The sequence below is a fragment of the Poecilia mexicana genome, unplaced genomic scaffold, assembly GCF_051168715.1.
Source record: "Poecilia mexicana isolate PSO_F unplaced genomic scaffold, ASM5116871v1 scaffold_6, whole genome shotgun sequence".
In the NCBI taxonomy this organism is placed as follows: domain Eukaryota; kingdom Metazoa; phylum Chordata; class Actinopteri; order Cyprinodontiformes; family Poeciliidae; genus Poecilia; species Poecilia mexicana.
The window spans coordinates 16,490,741-16,514,998 of record NW_028263375.1 but is presented as its reverse complement, the minus strand read 5'-3'; the positions used below and the strand labels follow the sequence as shown (position 1 = coordinate 16,514,998).

At 39.9% G+C, this 24,258-nt stretch overlaps 1 protein-coding gene across 1 annotated transcript in view; it reads left to right on the top strand.

Moving 5' to 3' along the window:
• Positions 1-24,258, top strand: part of LOC106926354 (membrane-associated guanylate kinase, WW and PDZ domain-containing protein 2-like) — a 102,448-nt gene that overhangs the window by 5,240 nt on the left and 72,950 nt on the right. The window contains exon 2 of the mRNA XM_088006322.1: positions 22,135-22,251. Coding sequence (XP_087862448.1) covers positions 22,135-22,251 — 117 coding nt within the window. The remainder of the gene's footprint in view (positions 1-22,134; positions 22,252-24,258) is intronic.

Here is a 24,258-nt window from a genome sequence, read left to right as displayed (position 1 = left end):
GAGCATAGAGAGCAAGGAGAGTGTGAGTGGTGCATACACAAGTGTTATTGACAGTGCTAAGACCCTTCTCCTGGCTCTGGTTGGTTGTTTCTGAGCGAGCTGTGTATTTCTGCAGTTAGTACTGGGAGCACTGGGAGAAGACAGAGGAGCTTGATGGTTTTTTCCCACAGATTATGTGTCTAATATCACATTATTACCACATAGTGACAGTTTTACCAAATATGTAAAAAACATATTTTTCATAACATATTGGAGCTTTAAATTGATCTACGGTGAAAAAATAATCTGAACAGAATGACGCCGCCACCATCTTGTTTCAAAGTTTCACAGGAGGGCGTTTTCAGGGCAATTTTTCCACATGTTTGTTGTGTCAAACAAACTGGGACTTCTTCATGTGACTTTTGTTTAATCAAGGCTTTCTTCTTGCTGCTCTTACATTACAGAGCAGATTTACAGACCGCATGACCAATGGTTGTCTTGTCTAGCACCTGAGCTGTGGCTCTCCGCAGCTCCTCCAGAGTTACCCGAGGCCTGTTAGCTTAACATGGTGAATTTGGCAGTTTAGGACGACTGCCATGTTTTAGTAGGTTTGCCATGATAACCAAAAACATTTATAATTTTCCTTCCGCTTTTACAGTTATGCACCACTTTGTGTAGGTACATCACATGAAATCTAAATAAAATACAGTAAAATTTGTATTTTTAACATGCAGGAAGGTTCGTGAGCGGTTTGAGGCACCTGGACACCCAGATCTGTTTTTCTGCGATGCTGCTGCATCTTCTGGCCTGAGCCACGAACACAGACGGTATTGTTTTCACAAGCTGACGAGTTTTCTCCGTCACAGCGTGCAGGTGTCAGCGTGAGGAGACATTAAGGCAGCTACAAAGCCCTTATAAAATCAGTCCTTCAGCCTCTTACACTGTTTTTGTCCTTCCTTGGAATATTTAGCAGCAAAGATTGCAGGAAAAAGACTTGAAGTGAGCATCTTAGGAGAGCTGTTATCTCTCCCCCTGCTGTGTGTGTTTGTGTGCATTTCTGTTTGCCTCAAAGGTTTCTGGTTTCTCTCTTGGACTCCAAATAGATCCAAACAGCAGCAACGTCACCAGACAATCAAAACAAAACTCTTCAGTTTAGCGCTCAAGACCTTTACAGTCAGCTTACATAAGACAGAGACATTTTAACCGAGAATGCCTCAAAATGCCACATTTGATTTCATGGAGTGAGAGAGATGTGCAGGCCTTCAATGTTTTCACAAAGGCTTAACAAAATACACCCAAGATATATTTGTTCTTACAAGACATAAAAAAAAATTACATGAGTTCTGATAATGAGTCAAACCCCATTTCTGTTTGATTATTTGTTAGACAGCAGATCCGTCGGTGGTGTTTGTCTCTTTGTGAGCAGCAGGCATGTGTGCAGTGCAAACGGCTGTTCGGTTCACCGAAGCAGATTTCTTGAAGTGCCATAAAGATCTTAACTGTGGAGAGGTGTAAGAACAGCACGGAGCGCAGAGAAGTGTGAACTGTGTGTGTGTGTTTGTGCATGTGTGCACGGTGTGTGTGCGTGTGTGTGTGAGTTACAAAGTGAGAAAGAGAGGTGGAGGAGACTTAAAACACACTTGGATAAATTCCAGCTTGTTTGTCTTTGTCTGATAATTTACGGTGAATTGTTTTACTTTGAAATCTTAATTTAGAGATTTGCAAAAGTTTATTTAGAAAATCATAAAATGATAAATGATCAAAGTTTGATGTTCATTATAATTTCCTTACTAAGCAAATATTTTATCTGGGACAAACAAAAATTGAAGGTTAACTGATCAGTCCATTCTGACTGATTCACCCCGTACAATTACACATTTTTTTTTATTTATATCTAGAGGAGCAAAAAGAAAAATACATTAGCTCCATTTAGGCATCAAAGCATAATTTGTCACAATAACAAATTTTGCTGGACGATAAATTGTTCCTGAAGTTTTAGCAATAAACGATAATATTGTTGTTTTGAGACCATTTTTAAGTGATATAACAGTAATGGTAAAATAATAATGCAAGAACACATTATAAAAGATCAATAAATTTTAAATCCTAATGAACGTTTAAAACTGGAACTGGAAGACATCTTAAATATCCTCCAAAATAAATAAACAAAACGACAAATGAAATTAATTTTGAAGAACTAGTTGAGACAAAAGTGCCAAACTGAAGACTTTTATCATCCAGTTTTTGGTAGAAAGAGAGAGAAAAAAGAGATAATAATAATTATTGAATTTTAATTTATCATGCGAATAACTGATTTATTGATTATTGCGACAGGCCTAATAACGTCTCCAACCTTTATTTGTTTCTCATTAAACTCCAAAACTGTCTCAAAGTTCAAGTTGTGTTTAATATCCAAACAAAAATGGTTGGAGTTCACAGTTTTTATTCTACAAATAGAAAAAAAAACAAAAAACAGATTTTTGAGCATTTGATTTGAAGATCCGCGATCAAGTGATAATTGGCTGATTCTGATCTCTTGTCGACTGGTGCACCTCTAACATATCACATTTCTTTTTAGCTGCGTTTAAATTGTGTTTTTGTTAACTGAGAGATTTATTTTCACTTTTAGCTACCTCAGAGCCACCGTTCCAGGCACGACACTCGGTGAAATGTTGTGCTGTGTTGCAGCAAACCAAGTAACATAATTTCCGTCTGATGAAAATCCAGAAGCGTGTTCCTTATGCTGGACTGGACTGAGATTTTCCTCCCCCAGAGAAACGATGGAGAGGCGGCAGACCCAGGATGTTTAATCCACCTGGGTTAATGAGAACAACATGAAATGTTTTCTCAGGCTAAACAAAGTGAATTTAAAATGTTAACATGCCCTTTACCGTTTTAAGCGGAGCGGAGTCATCCTTCGTCACGCTGCAGATCGCCCACAGAGTTGGAGAGCAGACTGGGCAGCTTGCTCTTCACCAGTTAAACAGTCTGGAGAAATTAATTCATCAATCTATCATGCTTTGGTTACGTTTAATAAAATATAGGACTTTATGAGTAGTTATTGAGAGAAGGTTTATAGTTGAACACTAAAACATCCCTTTTAGTGTTCAACTATAAACTAACTATCAACTATAATCCCTTTTAGCTGTTGGTGCCAAATGTCAGCACATTACAGAATAAATTAAATGCTTCAAATGAAATGCGTTGCACTCAATGGAAGTTAATGAGGAATTTAACTGCAATAGGTCAAGTATTAATTATTAACATTATCATTACCACAAATGGCAGTTGTTGTTTTGTGTGCTTTGTGTCTGTTATACGTTTCAGAAATAGCAACGTGGCGTCAATTTTATATAATTTTTGCATGAGTGTCAATTGCTGATTTGGCTTCTTGATAGGACTGCAAAACTCAGGCTGGAGAAATTCACTGGAATATTCCTTGAAGTTCAAATTCCTACATGGAACGTGTAACGTTTTTTGATAACCCAAGCTAGAAATTCAACATGGCCACCAATTGTAACTTCAGGAATAGTTAGTGACGTTTTAATGTCATGTAGTTAGTGGGACGCTGATGTATTCAACAACGCTGAGGAGTTAACACGTTGCTCGTGTTTAAAGGGATAAAATGTAGATGAATAAGCAGGTAACCACTGCCCCACACTAATGCTGCCCTGGGCAGTTGCCCACATAGTTGCCCACATTGTTCAAGTTGCTGCTTTGGAGGTAATCAGACTGCAGAGTCAGAAACAGTTTTGATGAGAGCAGTCTAGCCTCCACAGCTTCAAAAGGAATAATTTTAAAGTCTGATAAGTTATATTTATGCTCCATAAATAGCTTCTGGTTATATCAGTTCTGGGTTTTTTGTATTTTTATCTTTTTCTCTACTTTTTAGCACTTGTGATTTTTTTTTTTTTAAAACACTTGCAGTCCATCAAACTTTGGGGAAATGACGTACTAAATGTTCTTTGAGAGCTAAATGTGATCCAAAGCTTGGCAGGGCCTCCTTGCACAATTATAGCTGCTGAGCTCAGACTGGATAATCAATGTTTGGAGGCGTCGTTTAGCGAATGGTCACCCAGTGCCAGTGTTAAAGCTACTGCCAGCTTAAATTAGCTCATGTAAGATAAGCCTCTGCCTTGTTGTAGCTTCAAATCGCACTGGAGATAACATACAGTGTCTGTGAAATCTAGACCTTCAGGAGAAAGTGTTTGAATTTGTTAAGTTTTAACTCTGCGGTCCAAGTCCCGCCAATCATCTTAATGTGGCAGCAGTGTTGAGGGACAGACGGAGCGGAGGGAGAGAAGGCGACCTTCTTCTCCTCCCTTGTTGCTTTGTTGATGAGAGGCTTGAAGAATCAGTGCATAACATCCTGTCTGCTCTGTTGGTATTAATAACTCACCGAGAGATGGGCTCTGTCAGAAACGGAGGAGGATTTTTATTGAGGCTAGAAGCTGCTGGAGCTCGGCTCAGAGGATCAAACTCGGGCTCAGCCAGCCAATGACCAAATATCTAACTAGTCCAGTAAAGTGAATTGGGTCAATGCTATTCTCCACACCACAGGCGCACTGCATGTGCGGACAATCTGGGGCTGTGCCGCAGCATGTGTTTGCATAATACAGAAAGATTTGGTGTTTCTGTGTCAGATCCTCTTCTGAAAAGTAACAGGATCAGAGTTTTAGTGGCACTCGGCTGTTTTTAGATCATAGTTACTCAACTGGAAAAGTTTGACCTTAAATAAAGGGTCTCTTGTCCCTAGAACAACTGTTTTCCAAGGATTTTTCAGATGCTACAGTACAAACCCTTTAGTTCTGGATCACCACCGCTGTGAGCAGATGATGCAGCTTATTGGGCCAGATTCTGAAAACGAGGATTCATCTTGGGTCTTACTGCGATAAACACCATATTTTGATAATTATTCATGATATGTGTGAGTGCTGAATGAGTGCGCCTTTGTGTGGCTCCTGCTGAAAAAGGGGAAAAGAAATGTGTGTAAAGTTGATGCATGCACATCCATATAATAAGAACAATAGCAAAGTGTCTCTATGTGCAACATTTCAGCGCTGAATCATCTGGAACAACACGGACTAAAAATATGTCCGAGCCTTAAAGTGCAAAACAAAACAGCTCTCTTTGGTTTCAGCTCCAGGTTGTCAGATTTATGAACTTCCTTTACAATTCTGAATTAGAAAAGTTGGAGACACTATGAGAAAAATATTTTATTTCTGCACAATATATAAAGGTTTTGTTATCATTGCAGGCTCAGGCTGGGTTTTAATGCTAAGGACTGCTTGAATGTAATGTTTATTAAATTATAACACTGTTTATGCCCTAAACTCAAATCATATATTTGACCAGTTGTGGGTTCATAAAGTTTATTTTTCCAAAAACAATTATGCCCCCACTCTCAACCTTCATAAAAAACTCCCAGAGTACTTTGCAACATCTTGTTCAAATTGCTAACATATATTTTCTTGTTTTGCTGCGTCCTTAATAGCAGATTTATTAAGGATGCAGCCCTCCACTACGTCTTTGTGGAAAACCGAGAGCGGCAGAGATACCAGCGGCTTATATATGTACGTTTCCAGTTTTTTTTTTTTTTAACTTTGTGAGTGCATCTTATAGCAGGGTGCGCTATAGTCCGGAAAATACTGTATATTTTCATACCGGTTTCAACATTTAAATACTGCTTTATTTTAGAACCCTCAAGAGTAATTTTCAGCTTAATTTTTACACCAAAACGGTTCAAATATCAGACCTTTTCACCATGTAGTTGGTCATTTCAAAGAACAGGACTAAAACTTTCAATGAAGTGTTTTTTTTAGGTTTATGTTTTCTGCTGCAAAGTGTTTACCAGCAGAGCCAAGAGCAGCTGGGAGTATTTAAATTTTTAAATACTTCAGTCTGGCTTCTGCTTGCTTACTTTACATTACAGCCTGCATGCTGTAAATCAGAGTATGAGCAGTGTCTTGGCTGGTCGTGGAGAAGATGCTCTGCTTTGTGTTTTATCGGCATTTTTGAGCCCAGAGTATTATCAGCATGTAAAAGCAAAAGCAGCCCCCAAATAAACTTGGTGAGACGACAGGAGCACAGTTACCAAGGAGTCTAAAGTGGGTAGAAATGGAAGCACTCAAGCAATTTTTAAAAAAGTTTCCCTGCTTACAAATAGTCACTTTGCTCCTTATGCACCAAGCCTCTCAGCCCGTTTTCATCCCCAGAGCTTTGGAAAAATATGCAGAGGATTTACGGACGCAGCTGTAAACGGAGACATCTCACTCTTTGCCTATGCTGCATGGCACCTGTCGTTATTTAATTACAACAATTCGATACTTACCTTTTATTTTTCACTGTCTGAGACAGAACTGGCGCATAAAATCCCTTTTGAGGATTTTTCTTCCTTTAGTTTGATGATCATCCCTCCCTCTTAGCATAAATCATATCTTACTTAGACAGGCAGGGCTCCAGCTGATGGTTTGCGTTCCTAGGGTAGATTAGCCAGATTAGACTTCTCTGTCAGTTTATGATTTGAATTAGACGGATTATGAAAGATGAGATACAGAGCTGAAACAGGTGGGGGGCTACCAACAATGCTCTGGGATTTATTTTCATTTCTATGGAAGCTTGTTGTTTCCCCTGGGATAAACATAAGTTCCTGCATGCAGGTGCTCCTGGATGAAAAAACTAGTATTCTATGGATTACATTTTTTTCATTTATTTTTGTAACTCTTGTAATTTTGACACAGAAATGTCAGCCTATCTCTGTATAGTATGGCATATGCGATTCTTAGTTAACATCTTTATGCCTCGCAATTAAGTCAGCAGTCTTATTCTCTAGACTATTTTTATATTAGAGTTTTTGTTCTTAGCATTCAGATTTTTGGAAAAGCAGCATGTTTTCTAGAGCGTTTAGCCGTAATCATCAAAACTATTAGAAACAAAGCTTAAAAAAATCACTCTAAGCATGGAATTAACCTGAGTTTCACTCTTTAAAATGACTAAACAAACCTTATTATTGTATTCAGTAAATGCATAAAAAACCCCACTGAATACTGATTTAAATTACTTTTGTACTTATTCGCAGTTTGCATCTACGCCAACATTTTTTATTATAGTAACGGATCATTCTGTGCAAGGCTGTAATTTAATCGCTGCTCCGTCTTAAATGTGGGTTTAAACTCCACTGCTGGGTTAATCACGCTCGATGCTGCAGCAGGCAGCTTTCTGCCTTCCTAAAAGAAATCTCAGCTCATGTGTTAAAAGCGCTTCATCTGCATTCAGGATTTCTACTGATGCAGCTTTTTCCTTCTTCCAGCAGAGGGCGTTGTAGCTCTCTGAGACGTCAGTGCTGCAGCAGAAGCAGTTCTTTATCTGCCCTGACACCCTCACTGTCGCTCTGTGGTTCTTTATTTCACTTCAGAGGGAAAGTTAATAATTATGCTGTCCAGTATTTTAATCTTCACATGAAAGTTATGAGTAACTATGACAACTGCTGATCTTGCCTCAGCCTGAATGCGTCTGTAATTATCTTCAGGCTGTCTGGTTTGAGTTCAGGCTGTCTGGAACGATGTTACCTGCTGTGGTGGCTGAACTGATGCAACTGTGCTGCACGAAATGGAGCAATAGATTCATGGCTGTAATGACCAAGCTGTCAGTATCCTCAGGTTTCCCAGTAATGGCATCTGTGATAGCTAGAATTATACGTCTTCAGCGTGTAGAAAAACACATAAACACAGTTTTTACTTTGTATCATCAAATCCTCTATTATTTATTTTCTTTTAAAGGAACAAGAGTTTTCTTTGCTTTAAATAATGTGCTGCATGTTTGTTGTTTTCCCCTCGATTTGCAATTAACTGAACTCCTCTTGTTGTTGCTGCAAGTTTCTAAATGAGCAAGAACGTTTAATGGAGCTTCTTCTACGTTCATCACATTATAGATGGCTTATGAAGGATCCGGTGGTCATTACACTGAGTAACATCACCTCACCTGGCAATTTACAAAATATATCTGCTGGTTGTAACCATCCAATATGATCCACTATGAGCAAGATGCTTATCAATAACAGACCACAGTTAATTGTCAGCAACTTTTCCATGAGGGGGCTGACAACTGGCTCAGTTTAATTTGTCCAAGAGTTTCTTTTTTAGGGACAATTTAGGACAGGAGTGCATGACTCAAAAAGATTTTGTGACTCAGCTTTTTAATTTCCTGCAGAAACACAGTTTGCTGCTGTGTTAAGCTAGTATTTGTGTTAGGTGTAATGTTATCATGCAGTACTGTGAAAAGTATTTGTCCCCTATAACTGATTTCTTGTGTCTTTGTATTTATTGTCACACTTAAATGTTTCAGATAATCAAATGCAATATTTGAGGAAAATAACCTGAGTAAATACAAAATACAAGCTATACAAGCCAACCTGGACCCTTGCAAAAATAAAAAATAAAAAATCTTCACCTAAACTTAATGTCAGGCTGTGACCCTATAAGGATAAGCAGTTATAGATATTGGATGGAGGACAAATGGATATTTAATGGGGTCTCCCAATTTTTCCACATGAAAGCAGCTAAAACATTGGTACTTTGCTGCTATATAGGCATATACATGATTCATCTTTGTGTTTTTTTGTGGTATTTCTGCCTCCCCATAGATTAGCTGTCAACCATGTTTTGTCACACCTGTACATGTTGAGCAGCACGTCTGTGGTGTGAATGTCTTAATTATTACCCACATGTCGTACTCGTATATAACTTTCCACAGACTTTATGTGCACATCCAGCAGAGTCAAGGTTTCCCGCAGAAAACTCGCTAACCCCGGTGGTTGAGGCGCTTGGCAGTCATTCGTCCAGCAGCTTGCCGTGTTTTTGAGCTAAAAAATGTTTAAAGTTGACAGGAAATTTGAAAATATCACTTGATAATTATGTGTTATTGGAAGATCGGAAGATTAATATCTGAAAAGTCTTTAAAAAATGCAAATATATATATAAAAATAACTTACATAAATAAGCAATGCTAAGCCTGGCGGGGCCCCAAATTAAGCCTTGTACCCCGCCAGGCTTGTAATACACTTGGGGAAACTCTGAGAGTGTTTTCATAAAGCAGAAAAACTCAATCAGGTTGTTACACTTGTGTTTACTTTGTTTTCTTAAGTAACTTGAAGGACAATTTATCAGTACAGACAAGCTTTATTAGACTCTCTGCCGCGTTATAATCATCAGGTTGCCTTTCCTCAGCTTTTGTTTCAATCATTGTGTTTTTTTTTTTTGTATCGACTGGAGACTCGCCGATTCTGAATTTAAAGCCCCCAGATTATCGACTGCTGCTCCACCAGAATGATGAGTATTTTACGGCTCAATGTTGCCCTTAAGAGTCCTTTATATTTTGCGCTCTCCCGTTGTGTTGTTTCTTTATTATTATTATTTCCTGCTCCTGCAAAACGATAAACGACCCCGCTTGTACTGTTGCACTTTCTCCACCCTCCTTCCCTCTTGTGTCAGTGCCGTTGTTTTCATTTAGATGCATCCTGCATGTTGTTTCTGATGGAGTCTGAAGAGCCCTGCTCGAGTTGAAGAGCGCAATCAGGAATGACAAACACCGCCGTACAGCCGCCGCAAAAACACCAGCACACCGACGCGCGGGCACCCCTGAGTCCATCAGTATTTATCTCATCACTGTTGGTTGTGTGAATTAAAGTGAAACGAGGAATTCATTTACCTGCTGAGGGAGGAGGGATCGTTCTTATAACCTTTCATCTTTAATCCTGCAGTCTCATTTGTAGTGCAGCCGTGTTTCCCTTTAATGTGGCTCTGAGGTTGTCAATGTGTGTCTGATCGTGATTATGGCACTGTAGGGAAAGACATGGTGGGACATCATCATTAAGACCGGTTTGAGGATCAATATTAGGACCTTCAGGAGAAAGACTCTGTCATTTACTGCTAGAAATAGGCCTTCCCTCCTGCTGCCACTAAAACAGATACTTCATCCACAGCTGGACGACTTCAACATGACAACAAAAAGCAGAATTAAACAGAAGTTTTTATATTCCTTTATTGATATTCCTCTAGTTACGATGTTAAAAGTGTTTCAACAATATCAGGCCAATGTGGAAGATTTGTTTGGTTGGTTGTAACTATAAAGATGTTGTTGTAACTGTGCAGAGGAACTAATTATAGAGACTGGAGGCTTCTGATATGGGCAACACGGGCATGTTGAAGGGGTGATTCGCCCAGGGCGCCAGCTGCTTCTGATCGGGGGTGCAGAAATGCTTTGAGGGCACGGGCGAAGGACATTGTACTTTTTTTATAACATGCAAACATAAATCTTATCAGCTGCAGCAGTGTTCACAAAAGAGACAGAAACAACAACAGAAAAGTCTCCATTTGTTTCTTGTCTTTAAATATTAGACAGGCGTCTTCACTTCCTCTTTCAAAAACACATTTTTTCTCATCAGCGTTAAGCCCAGTGTGAATTGACACGCCTGTTCTATTTTATGAGTGCTGCATATATTTCATCTCTTGTCTTTATTTTATTTTTGGACAGTTTCTGGGGAAACTTGCTTATCTTTAAAGGTAATTTATCAATAAATTGGATTTTGATTTGATGTTGTAGGAGCCATTGCTTTAACAGTTTCTGTTTCGTCTAAACTCTGTGATTAACCAGCATAACGATGTTCCTGAAGTTTTGGTTTTCAAAATGCACGTATTCGCAGATGCAAACCTGCACTAATCAGGCAAAAAACACTAACAGCATTGACATGTGAAGTGAAAAACAACCCTGATCATTTATTCATCTTGTGCTTCGGGTTTGCTGTTATCTGCATTTATAAAAGTGTGTAACTCAGGATCGGTGACCATGTGGTCTGATCCCACAGATGAGTTAATGTAGCTCAAGCTGCAGAAGAAGTTAATACTCGCTCCAATGGAAAGACTTCAGAATGCACAATGGATCGCTGCTTGTTGCATATGAATGAAAAAATCAGATGAAACTTTATGAAATATATCCATAAACTAACTTTTGTCAGTAAAGTAACCTTTTTTAATTATTTATTGCCACATTTGTATATTCGTTTTTAATTGTTTATGCTTTTTTGTTTAAGAAATGCAAATATTTATGCCCCTTTGTAATCTGAGCAACCCAATGTAGAAATAGGTGAAAGTTATTGATTACGAAGCCTCTCGGGGTTTTGTTCTCCATGACAACCACTCTGGAAAAACAGCATCTCGCATCTCCTCTGCCTGCACGCCCCCAACCGCCAGCTCACATCCCAACCTTCAACTCGCCCTCACTTCATCCACTGCGGCGCTCGTCCGTGTCTCAGGGGAGATCCGAGCCGGCCGGTGGTGAGTCGGGATTTAAATAAGTGGATATACAATCAGAGTCAGAGCTGACAACGGTGAATTCCTGAAGCATTACTGCAGGATTGTTTGCGTTTAAGAGTTTAGTGGTGAAACTCGGTGAATCAGTGTGCAGAGACGGCGTTGCTCTCCTGTCGTGGCCTGATGGTGGAGTGGATATGTCAGAACTAATTATGTCTTCCCAAATCAAACAAAATGGCTCCTGTTAGCTCCTGCATCTACATTCTCCATGCAAACCCAAATTTATAATGCACACACACTCCTGTCTGCTGGAAGAACTCTGTGTTTGCAAATCACAAGAAATCCTAAAGCTCTTAATATATGGACACTTTAGGGCTGCTAGGTGAAGATTATTGGTCTAAACTGATTTGTGTTGCTTGAGGAAACAACACATTTCTCAAGATTCACTAAAGATATGTAAGGAATAAATAATTTAATAGGATATAAAAACTAACAAAGTGTGATAAACATTTTTGTTTTGTTCTTTTTATTCGAGTCTCCAACTCAAACGTACTTGATTTGTTAAGATGCACAAAATAATGTCATTTATTGCACCGTGAAAAAAAAACATTGTGACAATTTATTTACAATTGTTAAATAAATTCCTGTTTACAGCCTCCATAGCCAAGCCTATTGTCTAAAAACACAGATTGTGTTTTAAGCCAATTTTGAAAAACCATAGCGCGTTTTTTATGCACAGCTTGCAAATCTGAAAGGATCGTCCTAATCAATTCACACTTCCAGTGACATTTACAGTAACAGAGAGACGCTGCGGCTCCTGGTTTCTCTGCGTCACGTGATCTGCTCTGCATGGTTTACTCAGACGTCCCAAACTGCCCAGGAGAGCACAGCTGAAACAATAAGTATTGAGCTGCAATATGTTCATAGCAAAACAAGAAATTATGAAGCAGGATAACAATGTTTTTCTGTTGGCGTAAAGATGAAAGCAAATATGGAGTCTATTTTCTATATTTTTCGCCGATCATATATGCTTTAGAAGCTGCCAGGTCAGGCTGGATGCTGTTTCAACTTATCAAAATAAATTATGTGTTGTTCTTCGCTACTGAGGGCGCAGAGGTCAAGATTTACAACCTACTTCACTGCAACCTTGACAAAAAAGTGCATTATTAACAGCGTGCCTGTGTTAAAAATGCAATAATATACAAACTGTCTTCCATGCAGATGACTTGGAAGATGGGAAGATTACAATCAGACACTTATTTTCTCCAACAATTAATTTAAAACAAGACAAACAAGCAAATTATAAGAAAATGGAAAATGAAGTCTAAACTGTAACCATTAAAATGGCATCAAAGTTGGTATTTCTAACGGCGTTTCTCTCTTAGTTGTGCCGCTGTGTGTGCTTGTTAGTCCACGTCCTGTCAAACTGGGAGCGAAGCTGAAGAGGAGCTTTGAAATTAACAGGTTGGCACAACAGAGTCGCTTCCCATCAAATGCACACACGTCGAGTCATTTCTGAGCAATATTCACTTAAACTCTGCTTTTTTAATGAGTGAAATTTGCCCCATGAGCTCAGTGACCGTCTCTCCTCCGTAATCGGGTTTTATATGTGCTGAGTTTTACCATCGTCATCGTTGCTTCTGATCGATTCCAGCCATCAAACCGAAGCGCTGTTGTTCCATCTGTGTGTCTGTTCCTGCGTAGTTTGTCTCATCATGTTGACATGCTTTTATGTTAAAGTTTGTGATTGCCTCATTTACCCCACCATACAAGCACTACAAGATGGAGAAGCTGAAATAAGACTTTTGATGTTTTTCTGATGATTGCTACAGGATCACCACAGTGCATGTTTCTGCTGAAAAAGGAATCGAGTTCTTTAAAGGCGTGAGAGAAAAGGGAGTCAGATCAACAGGAAGACATTTACTGACTGGACAACCTGCAATTTTAACTGTCTACTCTGGGCATTGTTATGATGAGAACCTCACATTAACTCTGCAGTGCTTTCTTAAATATATGGAAGAGTGCAAACATTTAATCCTCTAAACCACGGACTTTAGTGTATATGACGGTGATTTTATGTGACGTGCATCGTTGAGAAGTGGAAGGAAACGTGGCATTAATTTCGATCAATAAAAATCAGGAAGGTGTGACGTGGATTTGTGTTACTCCGATGCCTTCAGATATACACGTGTGTAACTCAAGCTCAGCAATAAGACCAGAGGCCCTTTGTAACTCTGGAGGAACTGCAGAGATCCACGGCTCAGGTGGGGGGAAGCTGTCGACAGAACAACTATGATCATGCAGTCAACATTTCTGGTCTTTATGGAAGAACAGGAAGAAATAAAGGTAAAGGAAGACTAACAGAAAACTAACTGAACATTTTGCCTTTATTCAAAAGGTGAAAGGTGTGTAGCCAAAAAAATAAATAACACTGCACTTTGAACGCACCATCACAGGAATCATCAGGCACTCAGTACCTTGGAGAAACTCTCCTCCCATCCATGGTGGAGGAAAGGCCATTTTCTCCAGGCGTAGCAGCTGCTGCTGGACTCCAGCGAGGAATCTGGAGCTGATTGTAAATAGGCCACCTTGTTGAAAGTCACTGTATGGTGGCACAGATTTTCATTTCTTTCTCTTTTTTCTTTTTTTGCTTGCGTGTTTGTTTTGGATAAACGGACTTTACAGTGAGTCAGTGTTGACTGGCTGAGCTACTGTATTTCTCTGTAGTGGATGTTGTCTGCCTGCCTAGATGGGTTTGCGATTGATAGCACTGACTTTCTCTGAGATCTGGGTATATCTTATACATGTCTATCCTTTTGCTTTCTTGATCCAACCAATCACCAAGCAATCCGGCTGTAATGTTCTATACACGAGTTTTTAATATCTGCGGCATTGTTCGTCCTGCACAGTTAAGCCAGTCAAGCATTTTCAAATCAACCCATCCTGCAGACTCGGCTCATATCATCAGCATGTGTTTCGGTGCCGGTGTTTGTTTATTTTTGTTTTCTTGACCAAACCTCACTTAAGAAACTGCTCAAGGCATCTTCATTGGCATCTGCAGCTGTGAGCTCATCTGCCCTTCATGTGCGTACAACCTCAGAGTGACATATGCTGCTGCTGCGTTTTGCTGTATTCCTTCCTGCTGTGTGACGTAAACACAAGGTCAGTGTGGCGGGTGAGATGCAGAGTGTTGGAGGAATTTCTGAGGGCATCTGCCCGAAATCAGACATGCACAAAAATGGAAACCCACATCTACGAATGCCTTCGCATGCATGAACATTTTTATGCTGCCGTCAGACAGCTTTTCTGTCTTTGTCTTGCACACCCTCACACATGCACTTGCACACTCCAGTGCAGTAACACCAGAAGCAGATAGAGGCTGCTGCAGGATTGTGGAAATGGCCTGGCCAATCGGCTGGCAGTTTTTTTTTCCCTTTTTTTTTTTTCAGAGCCCGGCTTCCCACTGGCACATCTTCTTCTCCTCTTTTTTTTCCCTCCTCCTGACGGTCGTCGTCTCTCTCCATCTATCTGTGTCTCTCTCCATCTACCATCCCCCCCACCCAACACCCCCCATCCCGGTCGTCATCTTCTGGGATTAAAATTGGCTGCAGCCGGTTGCTGTGTGCCGGAGCAGCAGTTGGGAAGCAGAGGAAGACGGGGAAGACGGGGAGGTTTCACCAAGGTAAAGGAAGATGTGTGGCGGTGGGATGTGAAGCTAGAGGACGCCAGGGAGGACAGGCTGTCAGTGGATTTATACCTGTGGAGAAAGATGTTTTTTTATTTTTTTATTTTTTTTATCAACATCTGGGCCAGCTGCTGTTGAGGTGCATGGATCCCTCTTCACTGTCTGGCTTTCTTCATCTCAACCTCTCGCTCTCTCTGTCTTTCTCTGTGTGTGTGTGTGTGTGTGTGTGTGTGTGTGTGTGTGTGTGTGTGTACTCGTGTGCATGTATTAATATGTGTGTGTCGGCGTCTGCATGCCCAACACGAAGCCTGTGCCTGAATACAAAGCAGAGTGGTTTATCAGAGAATCATGGCAGGCCTGATGTTGATGAAGGTTTTACCCGTGCTTCCTTTTTCCTCCTCACTCCTCCTCTGGCTTTGCTGAAAACGGTGATGAAACGGTCTCGGTTTGTGCGAGCGGATGATGCATTATTGTTTTCTGAGAATCACAGAGTCACCTGTGTCAGGGACTCGTGTGCATGTGTTTGCACTGGGGCCCAATGCGTTTCCACTCCAGTGCAATGTGTCAACCCCCCCTGACAGGTAGGCGCCGCATCAACTTGTAGGCCCAAGGCTGTTGACTCAGTTTGGCAGGAGGTCAATATTGTATGCATGACTGGCAAGACATGTTTGTCATTTGTAAATGCTTAGGATGTAACCTCATCCCTTCCGCTGTCGGATGTGATACTATTGCATACCAAATGTTGCGTGTAGAGCGAGTTCCCCTCCTCTCGTCCTCCTGGGCTTCTCTTGTTTTAGATGCAGGCAGGAGAAACTATTTGTGGACCTTCTCATGAATCTTTCCCCGCTCTTTACTCCACTGCGTACAGTTGTGTTCTTTGCTCAGTTCTACTATGTTGCACTTCAGTGACTTAATGACAAGAAAAACAGCTTATACAGCATGTAATCTATGGAAACAGAGAAGCGTAGAGAAAAGGGGGTGCGAGCTGTTGTCCTCTGTAGCTTTTGTTACCTGACCTGCTGACACCGCACATCAAGTCCCTGTGGGATCACCAGTTTACGTGTCACTGGTGGCACTGGTTGGCTTGATTTGGCTGTGAAAGTTTGTACAAACTACAAGCCTGAATGCCTTAAACATTCAATTTATAACTTGTATTGCTTATAAAGCATGGGGAGTGGTACTTCTGATGCCAAAAATATCTTTAATTGTGACGTTTCAGTCAACAGAAATGGCCCAAAACTTCCACAAAACTCAACGGTTTCCCCGCTGTCTCTGGTCTTGCAATACAATATGGTCACTTCATGTGTAAGAGATGCTGAAGGCAGAAAAATAATAATTATAGACATAAAATCCCCTAGAAAACATATTGTTTTTACTTTTGCTGCTAACAGTTGAGTCACTCTGCACAATGAGCCAAACTAACTGGTTTTCTGACTTGCAAGTTAAACATCCAAAATTTAAAATAAACTTGAAAACTTATAATTGTCTAATGTTGAGTTTAGATGATTTATCTCCCAAAATATGAATTTTGACCTGGAAAGTTGGAGATTCTCAATTTCTTGATGTGAAAATCGATTATGCTGCTTTCTAAGTGTATATATACAGATAAATCACAAAATCACAAAATTACTCTAATTCCAGACAGATTAAGGTTTAATCCATGCATCTATGACCTGAGGTAACGTTATGAAGTGGCTTGGCCAGAATTCAGTCTTGAATCTGATTAAGAATTTGTGGAAGGAGGCAGGAAATAAAATTAGGGTGATGCAAAAAGCTGATCAATAAATCCATCTTTGTCTATATGCACTTGTTCTTGCAAGGTCAAGGTTTCCAGTGGTGACTGGGTGAGAGGTAGCTCACACACTGGACAGTCCACAGGACAATCACAGGGCGACACAGAGACACAGAGGACAGACACACACACTTAATGACAATTTAGTTATCATTTATCATAACAGTCAGGTTTTTAGACAGTGAGAGGAAGCCAGACGACCCAGAGAGAACCCACCACACATGGAAAACATGCAAACTGAATCCAGAACCTTTTTACTGCAAGGCAACTGTGCCACCCTGCAGTCCAAGACTGTGATTACTGTAATACCAATCATGATGTTATAATTATTCAGAAAGGTGTAAAACAATAAATAAATAAAAATGGACATTTGGCATCAAATGTAAAAGCAAAAAAAACAAAAACAAAAACAAAAAAACTACATATTTTGTCAGAAACTAACTTTCTGGTTGAATGATGATGAGTTTCAACTTAAAACTTCCAAGATGATAATTTTGGGCTCAGATGAAGCTGCAAAAACAACAACAACAAGCAAACAAACAATTTCTTGCATTTCTTAGGGTTTGAACATGCTTGTAACAAAGTTCCCACAGTAATAAATTAGATAAATCTAGAAAAAAAACATATTATTACCTGTTGCTGCCAACCGTTGTTAGCAAGTCTATTGCTTTTCCAAATATTGCCCATGTTGCATTTCACATATTTAGAAAATAGATGTTTTTGGATCAAGGTTCGATAAATAAAATATGTCATAAAGTTAGAAAACAATCAGGATAGTACTATATCAGTGCCATAATTAATGAATACATTTTAACATGTTTACTGACATGTTTCTGGTCAGTAAACATGTTCCTCCAGGGGTTAAATCATTTAGTTTTAGAGAAAAAACACATTATTAGTGATTTTTGTTTTTGTAAACCTGCTCGCTAGACACAACCATCGACAAAATCTGCTGGTTTTCTCATTTAAAACAGGCAACATGATGCTGTAAGGCAGGGGTGTCAAACTCAATTTCACCGAGGGCCACTTCAGCATATTGGCCCCCCTCAACGGGCCACATTGACGGTACAAATCAGGAGAGCATCCCTGCTAAAACACCCCAGACAAAAGGTTGACTTCCCTCATTCAGTTCTGTAGAAGCTCATAATGGTCCAGGTGTGTTAGAGAAGGAATCCATCTAAAGTTGCAGATGGTAGCTCTGGAAAACTAGACTTGGGCACCTCTAGCATAAATGTATAAAAATACAATGTTAAAAATAAATTAAACACCTCATATTGTTAAATAACTGGTTTTATGTATTGAAGTTTTAAATATTACATTTGAGTTTCCATGGATGTAAAATTACTGCTCAGTTTAAAAATTACAATATTTAAATCAGTGTTTAAAGGTGAGCAAACAAATAATAAAAACAAGTCACATGGGCAGACATTATAGACTTTACGCAAAGATTTAGTCTCAGAGGCAACTGAAATAAATTATTTTAAAAATCCTTTCTGAATATCATCTCATGGTCTCTGAACTAAATGCGTCTTTCTGACCGGGAGCTGACAGAGTGTTGAAGAGTTATGGACCGGACGCTTTGGAGCGTCTGGTTAGGAAGCGCATTACAAACCTTTGGTTGAAATGTAGTTTGTAGTCAATTCGTGCTCAAAACCTATTTTAAGTCAATCATTGGCCTATAAAATGCTGGGGGGCCACATGTGGCCGGCGGGCCTTGAGTTTGACACATGTGCATTATGCCATAGAACTGCCAATTGGTAATTGAAGTAAAGTAGCTTTGATTTCAAAGAAGCCTACATTGAAGTCGATTGGCAAATGAACCATCACAAAAGAGGAAGGCTCTTGTTGTCTCACTGCACCCAAGAGATGCATAACCTACAAAAACCATTTCTGTCTGGTTTCGAACCGGAGACCTTTTGCGTGTGAAGCAAACATGATAACCACTACACTACAGGAACTGAACTTCTCTGCTTTGTTTCAGTTTGAGGTTCCAAAGTTGATGTGAGATGCAACGCATGAAAATTTCAACTGAGGTTTGCACTCAGATGCCTGGATTCAGAGTACAGACCATGACACCACAGAGCCCTTGTTGACCTTTAGTAAACACCTGTGATGAATAGAACATGCAAAATCTGTTTCTGTCTGGTTTCGAACCAGAACCCTTTTGCGTGTAAAGCCAACGTGATAACCTCTACACTACAGAAACTCATGGTCTTTGGAGTGTTCCTGGTGGATGATCCACATTTTGTTAGAGTCTAATGTCAACGATGGGCATGGAACAATGTCAAATACTTATACCACAGATCCTCTGAGAGCACACTAACTTAACTAAATTAAGACATTAAATAAAAAAAATATCTCTGAAATACAATCACTTGAAAATTAAAAATGGTTCAAAAATAATATCAGCACTTCAAAATACAAAATCTCTGGAAAATAAAATATTATGTATGTTGTTTTGAAAAACATTGGAATATAAGCACTTTTATCAAATCTCCATTGTGGTAAGATCATGTAAGTTCTTAAATCCATGGAAACTCAACAGTTTGTAAGGTAGGTGAGTTAGCTCAGCAGGTTAGAGCACCATGCCAGTAACGCTGAGGTCAGCGGATCAAACCCCATATGGGGCAATTCATGTGTAAGGTCTTTCAGACAATCAACACTCAAATAAATAAGGGTTCAAAAATAAAATCAACACTTCAACATAAATAAGGTTTCAATAATAACATCAACACTTTACAATAAAAAAATGGTTCAAAAATAAAAACACTTTAAAATAAAAAATGGTTCAAAAATAAAATCAACACTTTAAAATTAATAAAATCAACACTTCAAAATAAAACAATGGTTCAAAAATAAAATCAACACTTTACAATAAGAAAAATGGTTCAAAAATAAAATCAACACTTTAAAATTAAAAAAATGGTTCAAAAATAAAATCAACATTTTACAATTAAAAAAAATGGTTCAAAAATAAAATCAACAGTTCAAAATGTATAATGGTAACTGTTTCTGTCTGTTCAGTCCATAAACTAAGCCTGGGATCAAAAAATGTATTGAAGATGTCATTAGCAGAGACAGAGGCTTGGCTAAAAAATAAAATCAATACTTACAAATAAAAATGGTTAGGAAGCGCAATACAAACCTTTGGTTGAAATGGTGTGTTAAATTCAAGTCTCCATTACAGACCAGAGAAAACTAAAGAGAATGCAACGTTGTGTTAATCCATTTGAGGAGCCGGCAGTTTATCTGGAGGAAATAAATGACGATGCAAAAGTTAATTAGACTGTAACATGCGCAGTCCGCCGCTCAACCACTGCGGACGCGGCTACGCCGCTGCGAAGACTTAGAAACCGGTGGGAGAAACTCATCCAGCTGATTTAACAAATGGAGCCTTCTTGGTGCACATTACCCAGGAGAGTCGCGGTCTGGAGGAGCTGCAGACGTAACATCTGTCCGTTTCGGAGAAGCGAAACCACGCAAAATAAATAAATAAATAAATAAATAATCCTGGTAAAAGCGCACACCGGACCGCACAGGGTAAAACACTCACAGAGTTCAGTTGATCTGTTTGGATCAGACAGATCCAACTGACTGATGAATTAGCGCAGATTTTTCTGCAGATGGGAACCAGGAGGAAGTGCGTTCAGACTCCAGCGGGTGATGCTAATTTAAGTGAAGTCGCTTAATTTAATTTATTAAAAGTTATTGGGGTGGTTTTTGTCACTACGAGAAAATGTAGATACATTTATCTGCTTAATTTGTGATGGGATCTGGATTCACGGTGAATATTAACTAAACCGCATAAAATGCGACTAAATAGTCGATGTTAATATGAATGTAATTTCACGGATAAAAATAGTACATGACCGATTTTTTTTATGTTGTCGGTCAAGATAACGTCTAGCGCGACCTGCCGCCCTGACACCAACTCACACACATCTTCATTCACAGTCTTACTTGTAAATCGATTTTTCTTTTCTTGGACGTTTTCATGTTAGCTTGTCGATGTCTCAGTTTTATTCGCTGGGAAAATCAATAAGCAGCTTGAGGTGACTCTGCTGCTCTCTAGTGGCGAGAAGCCGTAATGTTAGCTGGTAACAATCGGAATGCATTGTGGGAGATGTAGTTTATAGTCAATTCGTGCTCAAAACCTATTGTAAGTCAATATCGACCTATAAAATGCTGCGGGGGCCACATAAAATGACATGGCGGGCCACATGTGGCCCGCGGGCCTTGAGTTTGACACATGTGCTGTAAGGAGTCTTCATGTTCTCTCTTCATGCATGGGTTCTCTCTGGGTACTCCTGCTTCCTGTCAGTCCAAAAGCATGACTGCTAGGTCAATTATTTATTGTTTAAGTATAAGTGTGTCTGTGTAATGTTGTGAGTGTTGCCCTGTGATGCTTTAGCGTCGTGTCCCAGTATAATCGCATGATATTCCTAAGTATGTGGTTATATACATAAAATGCAGGTCAATTTATCGACTTTCTGCAGTTATTAAAGTCAGCCACATTCTTATTGCCTTTATTAGCTTGGTCATTGAAACCAACCAATAACGAACTCATCTGGTTTCCTGTCTAACAACTTGAATAAGGAGTTCTAGTGACTCCTGAGAAAAACGGGCTTTGAATAAGCAAACCTTACAGGTCCCTGCTGCTCCGCATCAATATGTAAAAAATATATTTTTATAATAGTTACCTGCTGCAGCTTTAATAGAGGGTTCTCTTTCAGGCCAAAAAACTATTAGCCACCGTGGCTAATTGTCAGCCATTTTAATTAGCTACATGCAAAGTTGATTAGCCACGACCTGATTACAGAGTTGCTTAAGAAAGAAACTTCTATGGTTTAAACTGAGGTCAAATGTAACTTATTGCAAGCTTAGATAAAGAACTGTGAGGATAAATTCTGTAGACTAAAATATGTTGGTTATAAAAAATAAAATAACTGTTTAGAGTAGCTTGTCTAGCTACCGATAGCTACATCCTGTTTCTCACTGATCAGCAATGTTCTCTAGAAACCAGATGTTTGTTTAGGTTTGGAAAAGTTTCTACTCCCTGATGTCACTCAGCAGATGAATCTACACTTATTTCTGGCCCAATCTTTGTCAGTTTAAATCAAAGTACTCGCATCTGACTGCTTATGCTTTCTGAAGTGGCTGAAAGTGTACAAATGAATTAAACAGCCTTTTCTCTAAAACACTACTGACCTCCACAAAACATATAAAAGTGTTCAGGTTTGAGAAGAGTCGACTTGTTTAGGAACTGCTGTTTCTTGATTTAGCCCATTTTAATAGATTTTCGGAGACCGTTTGAGCAAAGCGTCTCTTTACACCGGATCCTGACTCAACTCTTTTTATTTTTATTTTTTTAGGGGGGGTAGTTGACAAAGATTTGCGGCACTACCTCAACCTTCGCTTCTCCAAGGGCTCAGTGGACCACGACCACCAGCAGATCATCAGAGACAACCTCTACCTCCGCACCGTTCCCTGTGAGTCTGCACTCTTCTCCTCACTGCTCTTCCACTCCTCTCTGATCTCACTATCCTAATTGTTTCTTCTCCCTCTTTGTTTCTTTTTAAATAAGATGCTCTCGACTCCTCCCAGGGCCCTTTTTTTTCCTCCTCTCTTTTTTTCTCCCCTTTTAGTTTTGCCTCAGGATGTTTCCCCTTTATTTCTTTCATCGCACACACGCTCTTTCTCTCCGTCTCTCGCTGTCTATCGCTCCTTCTTTTCCCTCGGTCGTCCGAGGTTTCCACGGCAACCACCTTCTTGTCTGGAGGCTTGCGTTGTCGTGATGCCCTACCCCCTTCAGCACACATTCACAACACACACGGAGATATAAAGAGATAATAACGTCTCTCTTGGAAGTGTTTGGAAAATTTCGGCGTGCTGGACAAACAAGCCGTCACTCAGACGCTTCCTGCCTGCGGGTTCGTCGTGAAATCTGGGTTTTTGTCTCTCTCTCTCTCTCTGCGGGCCTTTTGCCTCGTATCCCCGGCAGGTCCTCCTTCTGTCAATGCATCGAACGGCTCATGAATCAGCTCAATGACTGGCTGTTACTCCTTGTTCGTGGAGCATGAGTCAGTGGATTCACACAGCCGTGTTTTTTTTTTTTTTGATCCAGTGTTAGCAAGCGTCGATCAGACTTTTTTTTTTTTTTTAAGTTTAGTTTTGGTGGTTTGTTACTGAATCCACTGAATGATTCCTTTGCTGGTGTGTTGAGCAATGTCTTCCTTCTCACTCTGTCATTACCTCATTTTCACCATGTTAGATTTTCTCTTGATTTTAGGTTTGATTTCAGACTCGGAGTGTGAGAACTGAGGCGCCTGTAAAGATCAGGATGTGATGTCATAACCTTCCTAACAGTTCATCACTGATAGCATTTTTTTTAACAAAACACACAGTCTGGAAATGTCTGGATTTGAGTTTCTGTGCCAGAATAATAGTTTCTATGTTTTCATTCCTTTTTTCCTAGTTTACATTGTTCCCTCTCCTTCCTTCCTTTTCTTTCCTTCCTTCGTTCTTTTGTTCTTTCCTTCTTCCCTTCTTTCTTTCATTCCTTCGCTCTTTCCTTCCTTCTCTACTTCATTCCTTCGCTCTTTCCTTCCTTCTCTACTTCGTTCCTTCGCTCTTTCCTTCCTTCCTTTCTTTTTCCTACCCTCCTTCTTTCCTTCCTTCCTACCTTCCTTCTTTCCTTCTTCCCTTCTTTCTTTCCTTCCTTCACTCTTTCCTTCCTTCCTTCTCTACTTCCTTCCTTTGCTATTTCCTTCCTTCCTTTCTTCCTTCCTTCCTACCTTCCTTCTTTCATTCCTTCGCTCTTTCCTTCCTTCCTTCTCTACTTCATTCCTTCGCTCTTTCCTTCCTTCCTTCTCTACTTCATTCCTTTGCTCTTTCCTTCCTTCCTTTGCTATTTCCTTCCTTCCTTCCTTCCTTCCTTCCTTCCTTCCTTCCTTCCTTCCTTCCTTCCTTCCTTCCTTCCTTCCTTCCTTCCTTCCTTCCTTCCTTCCTTCCTTCCTCCACTGAGAGGTAGAGGAGGGTCTCCACCTCTCAGTGTCCTGCATGTTTTAGATGCATCACTGCTGCAACTCAGCTGAATTTAAGGCTGAATCGCCTCTTTTCGTAATTTGGTATTGACACATTTTGGGAGTCTGTGTGAATTGTAGTCTCAGTCTCCTGTTCTCTTAGCTGACAGGAGTGGCAGTGTGAGTTAATGTTGCTGCAGACCATTGATTTCAATGCTGGCACATATTTTCACACAATATATTTTGCTTATCTTGGTTGTAACCAGTTCACCCTGTCTCCTCCTCTGATATAAAACCAGTAAACCAGTGGGATGGTTGAGCTCGTTCTGGGTAGTTTGGTTTCTGAAATACTCAATGCACCACTCCATAACACTTTCAGAGTCTCTTTTGTTCTTGTTGTGTTGCTTGGTTTAAAGTCCAGAAAGGAATCTACATCCAATCCAGATGCCTAAACTAAACCTGCACCAAGTCACT